This window comes from Perognathus longimembris, chromosome 1 (genome assembly GCF_023159225.1).
Source record: "Perognathus longimembris pacificus isolate PPM17 chromosome 1, ASM2315922v1, whole genome shotgun sequence".
In the NCBI taxonomy this organism is placed as follows: domain Eukaryota; kingdom Metazoa; phylum Chordata; class Mammalia; order Rodentia; family Heteromyidae; genus Perognathus; species Perognathus longimembris.
The window spans coordinates 92870984-92883903 of NC_063161.1; the positions used below are offsets into that span (position 1 = coordinate 92870984).

Consider the following 12920-nt stretch of genomic DNA (forward strand, 5'->3'; position numbering starts at 1 on the left):
GGTCTACAATTTTCCCTGAACTGTTCAGTGTCCTAAGTTATCTATGCAATTAAAACAGGGATTGGTTACATTATCATTTGCACTCCTTCTTGAACCAAAACCTTAAATATTAGAAATTTGATACTTTGAAGTTTGGCTGTGTAATATATTCCTGCTCTGGTATTACTGCCACAAACATAGTTACTATTTTTAAAAATCTAGTGAAAAGAAATCAAAGACAGCAGAGTAATGCAGATGATAATGTAAATGTCATGTGCTACAGCCAAACAGAAAAGAAACCAATATGTAATGAGAAACATAGTGATCCTCAAAATAAAACAGTAAATCATAAATTTCCCTAATAAAGAACATTTATATTCAGCCATAGTGACACGTGGTAATCCCACCACTCAGGAAGCTGAGGTAGGAGGATCTCAGTATTGAGGCCAATGTGTCTCAATAAATAAATAATAAATATACATATACATAAAACATAACATTTATAAAGAAGCCTTAGCCAAGTGCCAGTGGCTCATTCCTGTAACTGTAGTGATTAAGGAGGTTGAAATTTTCAATTTAGAACCAGTTTGGGTAGATAAATAAATTCAAGAGACTCTTACATCCTATCAACCAGCAAAAATTAATGGAGCACCACCCTTGAGCAAAAAAATCCAAGCAAGAGTACAAAGCCTTGAGTTCAGGCCTAGTACTGACATACACACACACACACACACACACACACACACACACACACACACACGTTATAGAAAAAAATTATTTTCTTCTACTTTGAATATATAAAATTTCATTTTCAGCACTATTTCCAACTGTGTGTGTGTGTGTGTGTGTGTGTGTATGCACGGGCACATGCATGCATACACGCTAGTCCTGGAGCTGGAATTCAGGGCCCAGGCCTTGTCCTTAAGCTATTTTGCACTTTAGCCACACCTCCAGCTCCAGCTTTGTGGTAGTTAATTGGAGAGAAGAGTCTCATAGAGTCTCTTTCCATCCTGGGATAACTTCAAACTGTGATCCTTAGCTCCCAGCCTCCTGAGTAGCTAGGAATACAAGTGGAAGTGGAAGGAAGGAAGGAAGGAAGGAAGGAAGGAAGGAAGGAAGACCTTTCAGTAGTGAGAGCAATAGTCTAACAGAAAAAGGAGCCAGTGAAGAAAAATGGGGGAGGAGGTACCAAGCTTGACAAGAAATGCAGTCACTACTTTGTAATTCCTTTGTAATCACCTTGACAATAAAAAAAGAAAGAAAATTGTACCAGGGCGGGGGGGGGGGGGGGGAGCCGGTGAGGAACACTAAAAACAAAAATAAAATCCAGAAGCTCATTGCTGTAATGTATGGCAGCTCAATGACAAAAAAAAAAAAAAAAAATTGCAGCAGACCCAACTCCAGAAGGGAAACTAAAACTGGAAAGTGCAAGATGCTTTTGGACATACAGCTGGGCCAGTATCTCACTGCCTGAGAGGCTGGACGGTATTTCTATCTACCGAATGCAACAGCTAGGGTAGCATCCTACTACACCAACTGTCAGAACGTTCCGATTAACAAAACTTCCAAATCATTTCTAGAACATAACCAAAGCTCTCCTTGCAGAGTAGTGGCAATCTCCCAAAATGGGGTTTTGTTGCTGACTTTAGCATTAAACAATCTGAGAGGAAACTCTGATCTGCTAAGCTGAACAAACAAGAAGAAAGAAAATTTCCATGGAATTACAGCTACAACTTCCCCAGAAACCAGAGGTCATGCCTATGTCCTCTCTCTATAACTGGCCAACATAGAGGAATCCTCATAATAAAAACAACAATAGTAAAGCCATATTATTCTTTTTCTTAAAGAAATAATACATCTAAATCAAGCACATAGTATTTTGTAAAAAATTATCTATAAAACTTTATCCTTTTTTTTTTTTTTTGCCAGTCCTGGGGCTTGAACTCAAGGCCTGAGCACTGTCTTTAACTTCTTGTTGCTCAAGGCTAGCACTCTACCACTTGAGCCACAGCACCATCTCTGGATTTTCTATATACGTGGTGCTGAGGAATCAAAACCAGGGCTTCATGTAAACAAGGCAAGCACTCTACTGTTGGGGACTCAGTTTTGGCCTTGGTGGGGGAAGGGCGCCAAGAGCGAGGCGCTGTCCCTCCCCCAGCCCTGGGACAGTGTGGGAGGGAGCCCCTCCCACCTTCCGGCCTCAACCGGAAAAGAAGCCTCCCGCCCCTGGGGGGCGAACACGTGTGTGCCACCATGATAGGGTTGTCCAGCCCACAAAGGAAGTTTCATGACATCACCTGATGGGCACCTCCGCTTAGCCAATGGCCCAAGTCCTTTCCTTTCCCGCCATTACCTCTATATAAGCCCCCCTCCCAAATTAAAGCCTTTGAGACTCATTCAACCATCACAGCGTCTCCCTGATGCCTTCTTCCGCCCCCACTCCTGGTAACATGTGAGGGGATCAGGAGGAGGGTAGGCTTCAGCAACCTTTCCTCAACTTAGCGTATTTCCATAAGAGTACGCCTTGGCTTTCTGCCGGCGGAAGGCAAGGCCAAGTGCTCTTTCATAGATTTGGGGGTTCAAGCCTTTTCCCCGGGGGATCGGGGAGAAAGGGATCTGTCAGATCCCGACACTCTACCACTAGGCCATAATCCCAGCAAAACTTTATTATCATTATATATATATATTTTTTTAAGTGTTTAAGCCAAGTGCCAGTGCTCACAATTTTAATCCTAGCTTTTCAGGAAGCTGAGATATGAGGACTTCAGTTTGAAACCAGCTGCGGTGAAAAGTGTGTGAGACTTTTATCTCTATTTAACCACCAAAAGGCAAAAAGAAAAAGTCAGAAGTGGAGCTGAAATTCAAATGGTAAAACACCAGCCCTGAGTTCAAAACTCAGTACAACACACACACACACAAACACACACACACACATTTAATTACCTAGAAGTGCAAAATAGAAAAGAGCAAAAAGTTATAAGACTCTCAAAAATCTTTTCACATAGGCACAGCCCTGTTTTTTAAAAAAAAATCCTTACAGTTTCAAGAAGGACTTTATATCTATCTTCTAGTTTACTCTTAGGATGAAAAACAAATTAAATAAAACTTAATGACATGTTTATTTTAGAATATTCTCTTTTGATTAGTTCTTTACACTGAGCTCATCCTTCGCAGTCAAAACATGTACAGATTCCATTAAATACCCCCATTCAGTGTCCTTCATTGGCTTCTCTTAGTGTGGTTTCTCAAGATACAGCAAGAAAGGCCAGTCACAGACAAAAGAAACTCCTACAGTGGCAGATACTCATTTCCTGAACTAAACCACTTCCTGCTTCAAACACTTCCTTCTCTTCACCAATGTAAATTTTGAAACTAGCATTTCAGTCTACTTATGAATGTACTTCTGGGCCCAGAGTAGAGAATCTAGGCAAATTTTTAGTGGGTATGTCATTTTTAACATCAGCACAGCAGTAACACAAAATTAGAAGCACAAAGGAAGTGTCAGTCATTACTGCACAAAGCTTCCTGCGATGCTAATTAATTCAGCAAAAAGATTCTGAACTGTTATGGGCTAGACCTGCACTTTGAGGAAAGAAATATGGCAAGAGAAAATAATGTATGTGAATAAATTCATGACTCTTAACTCTTTCTTATGGAAACCTATGACAGCTTTTTGGGGGTAGTATATAAACATTTTCAATTTTTCAAATCTTAAGCAAACTGTGATAAGTTACTGAATTTCTTCACTTAGGAACAGTAACTATATAACTATAACTATATAACCTTAGAAATAAAACTGAACATCTCAGAATTGTTCAAATTATACATGTTACTACATATTCATTTTCTCACTGGTTACTGTCTTGACTAACCAAAGCAGACACAGGAATTTGTCCTTAAACATAGCTAGCATGATTCTTCTGTACTAATATAAAATATAATTTTAAAAAACACAAACCAGTTCTTCCTTCAGTATAAGAAGTTTGCTCTATTTACTAAAAATGAATGATGGCACAAAAACACACAAAGGACATAAAGTTTCTTAAAATGTTTATTTCTATCAGAACAGCTGACAATTTTCTATTAAGTATTTTGGTCTGTTACTATAATAAGCATCCAACCTTTAAAAAAAAATCCATTCAAGATACCCCAATCCTTGAGGTAAAGAACTTCAACTAAACCGAGAGGGGCCAAGGGGAAAGAGAGAGAGATCCTGACTTTTTAAGGCAAAATATTCTTAAAATTCATTTAGCTTGATAAATAGAAATAATCTCTTCTTGTTCTACTCTGGTGAATATAAATGTATTTTACACAGCAAAGTTTCCTACCACTTATTGGCAAAACAAAGGTGAGATATTCATTTATACATCCTACTCACAGTGCAACACTGCCATGTCCATATAGACATTTTTTTGTACAGTTATCAATACTCTTCTGGCAAAAACAAAGTTTTGGAATGGCAAAAGCAAAAGAAGTTCTAGATGTCAAAGCTCCAGAAGGGAATTAATCTGAGTCTTCATCATCAAGATAGTCCTCGGCATTGCTTAATGTTCGAACTGTGTCTAAAAGAATAGGGAGAAAAGGTAAAACACAGAAATTACAAATTGCTTTCATTTTTTTCCTTCAATTTAACAAACTGTAATCTTCTCCCAGACCCAGAAATAATGTTTTCCCTGAGATCTTCCCGTGTTTGTTTTTCAGAAATGTTTAAGTTTCTGCCAGTGCAGAGCCTGACAAATAAATCTGCTTACATGTTCTTCATCCATGTGAGACAGCAAAGCAAATGTAAGTCCATTTCTAACGGTTATCAGCCACATACACCATGGTACCATGACACAAGTCACAATGCTGTGATCATGGAGCTCCCAACGTCCTCCAGCCCCTTGTCAAGTACACATGTAGCCCACTTAGCCCACAACCTGAGCCCTTCACTCATGACAATGTCAGTGGGCACAAAGATAACTAATAGAGAAATAGAACAGAATGAAAACATATAAGGTTCACTTTCATTTTAGAAAACACTGAAATCAAAGTATTCTTAGAAGCAAATGATGGAAAGTTAAAACAAAGTTTTAAGATTATGAAAGAATAATAGAGGGGTGGGGAAGGGCTGATGAGGATGCACTGTTTATATGTATGGAAATGTCACTGTGAAATTCCTTTTATACAACTAATGTATGCTAATTTGTTAAAGGTTTATAATAGAAATAGTTGGACTAATCAAATGGTAAAGACACCTTGAATGGGGGTCAAAATGAAGACAGCTTATCTTTCATTGTCACCTGTTCAACTGTCTAGTTACATTCTTGAATGGATCAAGAGAATGTGGTATATATACACAATGGAATTTTACTCATCCATTAGAAAGAATGATATTGTACCATTTGTCAAAAAAAAGGAAAGACTAGGAAAAAGTACGTTAAGTAAGGTCAGGCCCAGAGAGACAAAGGATGTATGTTTTCCCTTATATGTGGAAATTAGATTTGCCTTACAAACTCTTAAGTAAATGTGTTGGGTGCCGTCCAAGTGTATACAGTGTATTAACTGAGTCTCTCCACTGTCCACCTTCATGTGCAGCCAGCACAGTAACATATCTCCGAGCAGCATTCCCATGCTCCTCTCCTCACTTAAGTGGCAGAAGGACAAACACAGCCACATAGATAAACCTTATAGATATACAGTAAATGGAAAATATTAGACACATACAGGCACCAGTAGCTCATATCTGTAATCCTAGCTACTCAAAAACAATCTATGGTGAGTAACAGAGTATACTGTATTTGAATTCTTGTGTGTGGGAATGTTCTCTAGCTAGACACATGTTTGGGTACATAGGTACACATGGTTAGAAATATAATTTATCTAACAAGACACCTGACATTTGTGTGTTTTACTTAATGTAAATTATAGTTAATTTTTTAATTGGAAGAGGATATTTAAAGGGCTTAAATTTAACTTAAGCTTAAATTTAAAGGGCTTAAGTATGACCCTTGCCCCTACTCCTACATCCCAAAGTAATCCTTCAGGGTGATAACAATCTGTGAGATTTCTTTGTCCTTATAAAAGAATACATATTTTGTTTTTATCAAATAATATCCAATTATACCATTTCTAGATTAGAGTTCAAGCTGGTGGACATGGCCAAATGGAACCTTCATTCAAAGAGGGTAACAATACAAATTTTAAATTTTAAAATTGGGTGATTGAGGGAATGAAGCAAGAAGCATGAAACCTGAAATACGAAGATTCACTTCTGGGCTCTGTCTGCCAGACCCTGAGATTATCTCATTAACAAGTCCATTGTGCAATCGATAGAAATTTAAGTGAAACCTTTCCACCCACTTCCCAGCTCCACCTCTCTCCAAGGCTGAGATCTGATATGGTCCTTATTTATCAGGGTCAAGAATACAATATGCACCAGACTCTGAGAAGCTGCAGCTGGTAATAAACCTTACTTATTCAAGACTTTCTGAATTTATTTGTCTAGCAACGGGAAGTTAGTGCAGAAAAAGGAAGTTGGGCCACACTCTTCCTTGCTAACCTAACCAAAGCAGCAAGGAGGAGTTAGTGGGAGGCCAACCTCAAGTTAAAGTATCTTTCCACACAGCTGCAAATATGGCTTCCCAATAAAATGGCTCTTGCCAGCACCAGTTTAGCTGATCAGTGCTTCTCATTCCTTTAGTAGAACCCATGTCTACGAAGGGATCATTAAAGAAAGATTGGCTCTGTCAGTGAGCATTCATGGCTTAAATAAGAAATCCAAACTGGTAAGTGGTTTACACTACATCTGAACTAAAGTGGAAAAGTAAAACAAAAATGTGGAACAAAGATAGATCTGGAAGAAAAGACAAACAAAACAAGGCATTCCTGGAGGTCTACGATGGGAATTTGGTAGGAAGTGCAGAGATTAATCATTGGAGGTTCCTTTGGCAAATCATGCAGAAAAGGGAACTGAGAATTTCTTTTGATGGACTAAAACAGGAGCCTAAGGGTATTTTTCTATTTTGTTGCTTCTGCTAGCAACTGAATAAGAGATAGTAAAACATTTGTTGTAGAAAGGGAGAGAAGAAGAGTGAATAAATGCAATCATGGCATTCATATTCATGTTATATGAAAAATGACTTATGTAACTTGTGGGCAGGGACAGGAGGGGGAAACTGGGGGAAGGAAAGGAAGGAGTGATGGCGTCCCATAAAAGAGATGTACTCATTACCTGACTTATGAAATGGTAGCCCCTCTGGATAACATGTAAGTAATAACAATAAAATTATATTTTAAAAATTGGCTCTTCCAATAAAAAAAGAAATATTGGAGATAGACTATCAAAGATTAATTCAGAAGTAATCAGTGTTCCATTACACAAATCAACTCAAGAAGAAAACATGTCAGATGGGGTGGTTGGTGCACACCTGCAATCTCAGCTGTGTGGGAGTCATAGGCAGGAGAATCTTGGTACAAGGCCAGGCCTGAAGGAAAACCATGATATTAAATCTGAAAAGTAACTAAGGCAAAAAGGGGATGGGGTGTGGCTTAAGTGAGTCCACAAGTTCAAGCCCCAATATCATAAGAAAGAAAAAACAGGAAAACAAATGTCCTTTGTCTCCAGAATGCATATGTATTCCATTCCTTTTGGTAATTCTCTATCAACATGGATCAGCTGAGCTTTTGAGCATTAATGGAGGTCTGGGATGATGAACAACCTTTATGTAAAGACTTACAAAAAATACACCTTCTATGATACCAGTTTCTTCCTAGAAAACTGTAACCATAATGTAATGTTTGTTTATATTTTAGTGGGTATCCAAGTGCCAAATATTAAAGGGGCAAGGTCTGAGAAGTAAAATGAAGGGAAATTCAATGTCCTCTCTGTCTAAACCTTTCTCTAAGTTCACCTCTCCTGCTTGGCCATGAATGGGCCAGGAGGGCCCATGTAGTGGGGGAAATGAAGTAGTAGTTAAAGGCAAATCCTCACTGAATTCATCAGAATAATTGAGGGAAGACACCTTCATTAGGTTTACAGAGAGGTCAATAAACAGCTAGCATGAATAGTAATCACAAGTGAGTCATTATGTCTTAACACCTTTCTTTCAAAACAACCACAAAAGTTTTTGTGCTTTTTTTCTCACATGCTCTCCCACACTAAGAACAGAAAAGCTAAGCAAGAATTAGAAGCCCTCATTTCAAGCCCCAGTATTGGCACCAAAAGAGATTTTTTTTAACTAAGAAAACACACATGTACACTTGAAAGCCATTTGTGAGTAGGGAGCATTAATATGATCAAAATATATCATATATGTATGCAAATATTATAATGCAGCCCACTAAAATGGAGAAAAAGTAATCCTAGCTACTCAGGAGGCTAACATCTGAAAGCTGAGGTTGAAAGCCAGCCTGGGCAGGGAAATCTGTGAGACTCTTTATCTCCAATAAACTTCCAAAAACTCAGAAGTGAAACTGTGGTTCAAATGGTAGACTGCTAGACTTGAGTAAGAAATTTCAGAGACAGTGCCCAAAGTCTCAGTTCAAGCCTGAGGACTGGCGTATGTACACACACACACACACACACACACACACACACACACACACACACACACACACACAGAAAAAGAACCTACCACAGTATTATGAATAAATTCCAAAATGTTTAGCTGGCAGGTGTGGAGGTGGGAGCTCATCACATCTGTCATCCTAGCTATTTGGGAGGCAGAGATGAGACTTTCAATTTGAGACAAAGCTAGACAGAAAGTTTGCATGACCCCACCTTAACCAAAAAAAAGTTGGCCAAGGGCATGATGTCTGTCATGCCATCTATAGGAGAAGTCTAAACAGGAGGATCATGTTTTTGTCCAGGCAATCTGGGCAAGAAGCAAAACCCTACTTGGAAAAGCAAAACAAAAAGAAAAGAAAGAAAGAAAAAGATATCACTCAGTGAAGCTAGAAGAGCCTGCCTATTAAGGATGAGGCCCTGAGTTTTTAAACACCAGTATTGCCACACACAAGAAGTCCAAAATGTTTAACAAAATCTAGAATACTTTAAAATGAAATTTACTAATATCCTCATTTAAATTAGAAACAAAATATAACCACAGAGCCATGAGATCCTCAAGACTATTCCTAAGTACTTTGCTAGACCGGGAGAAAGGAATTGGTTCTCCAGAATGGACTACTGTGAAGAAAAAAGTAAGCAGAAATAGCTTACAAGGAACAAAAGAGACAAGAAAAGGGTGGAAGATCTTATATTCCTCCAGATTTCTGTGTCAGGTTGTTCTTCAATGTTGGAGGTTCTGGTTTAGAACAAGGATGTATAACTCTAAGCTCATAACCATCTAAAGAATTTACCAAGAAAAAAAAATCTTCCCAATGTGACCTGATGAGTCTTAGTATACACAGAGAAAGAACTAAAAAGGTAAATACCTGTTCCCTGCTTCTTTTTCAGGAGAGATGCACAGGCAGCGTTCGTGGCCATGTCCAGGGCCAGCTTCTTCTCGTTGTTTCTTAAGTCTGTCCTTGCACCTTCCCAACACAAGAAAAGTCAATCAGACTAATCATTTATGGGTACATCAAACTAGAGAACAATTTGGGCCCAGGATTAAATGGTATCTTTGGTATAAATAATCAGATAGCTTCTGAAATTATATGCTCCATTAAAAGAGACTTTCCCACCCAGTCCCTATAGGACTGCTTTCAGGGAAGTGTTTATCACATCCTGGGCAAATCCTAAACCATGTACCTAGACACTAGAAGGTACATGCATCTCAGCAGGAATCTGTGAATCCACAGGCACACCTTTGCCTCTTCTGCTAAGGAGCATCTTTACAAAAGACCATCTGTAGCTGGATACTGGTGGCTCATCTCAATAATGAGAGAGAGAGAGAGAGAGAGAGAGAGAGAGAGAGAGAGAGAGAGAAGTGTAAGGGGAATTAAAAAGAAAAAAAAAAGCATGTCTAGGAATACAGAGATCTTGTGTCAAAATCTCTTTCTCCTGAGCAGATCTCTAACTCTCCACAGCCAGGGTTTGTGCGGAAAGCTTCAGCCTTTCAAGTCAAAAACTCCTGAGGGTGAAAAAGTTCTATGACTAGTCAAACATTTTAGAACTCAACACACACGACTTCTGTGAAGACAGGGAATGTCCACCAAAACACAGTCATTTCCTTAGTCCTCTGTACAGTGTTAGTAGAAACAGCAGAGCCACAGATTGCTTTTTATTTTCTAGTAACTACCTTTACACAAAGTAAAATTATATAAAGGTCTTATATAACCTACTACATCTGAAATACTTTATCAGTATAAAGTTACCTGGTATTATAATACATAATATCATTATGTAACTATAAAAGTTATCATGACATCTTCTCACTAAACCTTTGAGATCTGATGTGCATTTTGTCACACTTACAGCACTCTCAATCTAGCCAGTGTCATTTCAGGTGTTCAGTGACTACTGTCTGCCAGCTCAGACATAGAACAGGCCTCAAATGACCTTTAGTCTGACCTTTGAGACCTGAAGCTTATGTCATCCACACATTTGACATTTAAAAAACAAACAAATAAAAACCATTTCTTCCTATGAATCCTGCAATGTCGCCTCCTGCTGATGGCCACTGCCATCCTGAGTCACAAGCTTCTGGATCAAGAGGAGGTATCTGGTTGCCTGTAAGGGTTAAGTAATGCTCATGGGACACAAGGATGAATGGACAGGTAGTCCACAATCTCAACACTCCCGCTGAATTGTAAAAAGTGGGCCATGCATTATTCCTGTACCACTAGCACCTGCTCGGCTTGAGGCAGGATGCTGAGGCTTATTTATCAAGACTTTCACTCACATGGCATTGTTAGTCTCTTCAAAACATAAGCACATACCCTTCCTTCCTCCCACAGTCTATAATACATACTGCACACAGTATATTCTTTCTAAAAGTAATGCCCATGCTGTGTGTGTGTGTGTGTGTGTGTGTGTGTGTGTGTGTGTGTGTGTGTGTGCGTGCATGTACTGGGGCTTGAACTCCAGGACTGGGAGCTGTTCCTTAAAGGCTTCTTCCCTCAAGTTAGTCCTCTTACACTTGAATCATGCCTCTACTTTCAACTTTCTGCTGGGTAACTAGAAATAAGAGTCTCTCAGATTTGTCTGCTTAGGCTGGCTTTGAACTGTGATCCTCAGATCTCAGCCTCCTGAGTAGCTAGGATTACAGGCGTGAGCAGCCAGTGCCCAGCTAATACACATTATTTTAAAGCATGTCAAGGTTCTAATTTATAATAGAAAGTACATAAACAAGCCCCAACAATTTCATCGTAATATAAAGTCTATGATATAGACTGACTAAAAGCTAAAATTCCAGTTTCAAATAAGGAGGCAATCATCTTTCTACTATTTCTAATGGTATGACTAGACGGGGCCTATCTTTCCCAGTAAGCAAAGGCCAGATCGATTCAGCACAAACTTTACCTTTTGCCAGAAGCAACTGGACAATGTCGGCATAGCCCTTCCAGGCAGCAGCATGCAAAGCCGTGTCCCCCAACTTGTTCTATGGTGACAGAAAGCAAGTGGCATTTGAAAAAGAGGGAGTGGATTGAAGAAGACATCAACTTTAATCTAATTAAGCCTGAAGTGAGAACAGAGCTATAAAATTCTAAGAAGAACAAGGAAGGAGACTCAGCAATAATGTGGGGAGATGGAAGGGGTGGGACGCAGGGCAGAAAACAACATGGCGGAGTACAAAATGAATTGCAGACAGCTGCAGAGGGAGACAGCAAGAGGAAGCCATTTGATTAGTCTGTACAGAAACCTAACAAGAACCTGGAATTTATCACCCTGGAGACACTGGAGTAGGAATGAGGAAAAAGAAATAAGATATGAAGGAACTCCTTAAAGATCTTGATAGCTATGTGCATATGATCATATAAAAACTATGCTTACTGAAATGAATTGCATAATCAAAAAGGAATACAGTAGCATATATATAAAGTTTTCCCCATAGTGCTCTATAGACTCCCCTTAAAGCAAGCATTTGGGGAGCTGGGGAAAGCACAGGAGCAGTTACCCATTGAGAAATGTTAGACTGCTGAAACTCCAGATTTTAGGTCGGGAAAAGGAGGCTTACATTACATTAGTGTTTCACTATTAAAAAAAAAAAAAAGAGTCAGAGGCAGGGAGCCCATCTTCTGTAACTACCTTGAACAAGAATGTAAACAACCCTGTAAGCTGTCTGTGGAGAGGAAGCAGAGGCAAGAAACTCAATTTTCCGAAGCTCTGTATAAGAACCCAACTTCCAATTCATAGCTGAGTGTCACCTTGAGAATCTGAGCCAAGATGTTCACCATGGCATGCCTAGAATCCTAACCTACAAGGAATAGATGCTACAGTTTGCCTGGCTTCCTATCTGTCCTCAGATGCTCCTACCATGATGATGCTATCTACCTTAAGGCCTTCACCACAGCCATCCTGATCTTGGTTCAATGCCCTTGAATCTCTACGACTATTAGCTGAATAAACCTCTTTTTGTTATAGAGTAACCTGTCTCAGATATTTCATTTTAGTAACAGAAAACTGTCTAATACAAGAGCAAACTGACATCAAACCTCTCAAAAGCAACCCCAGAAACAAAAACACCATAGGTCAATGGGCACTGAGGAAATATAAACTTGTGACAAGCTAAATAACCCATCTCAACCTTCTCCTTTTTCAAGACTCTACCTAAAGATGTCCTGTGACAAATGAAAGAAGTATAACCAGAAAAGTGAAGCTACAACACAGAAGAGAGGGGATGGCAGCAACAGGTAGCAGAGGCTGAGCTGCTCAGGTGTGGGAGATGAGAGTGGGAGATTTTGGTAACTCATTGATTATCTTAAGCATTTTATAAAAGAATAGCAATAGAGTGTAAACCATAAAAGTTTGAATAAGATTTTAAAAGGCTAAACAGAAGTCAACAATAAAGAAACAAGTT

General features: G+C 39.1%; 1 protein-coding gene across 1 annotated transcript in view; it reads right to left on the reverse strand.

Annotated features, from left to right (window-relative positions):
* Nucleotides 1–4012: 4012 nt before the first annotated feature.
* Nucleotides 4013–12920, reverse strand: part of Ostf1 (osteoclast stimulating factor 1) — a 53822-nt gene continuing 44914 nt past the window's right edge. Inside the window, exons 8-10 of the mRNA XM_048332293.1 lie at nucleotides 11423–11501; nucleotides 9394–9492; nucleotides 4013–4541 (exon numbers count right to left, since the gene is read on the reverse strand). Of these exons, the coding sequence (XP_048188250.1) occupies nucleotides 4483–4541; nucleotides 9394–9492; nucleotides 11423–11501 (237 nt within the window). The 3' untranslated portion in view covers nucleotides 4013–4482. The remainder of the gene's footprint in view (nucleotides 4542–9393; nucleotides 9493–11422; nucleotides 11502–12920) is intronic.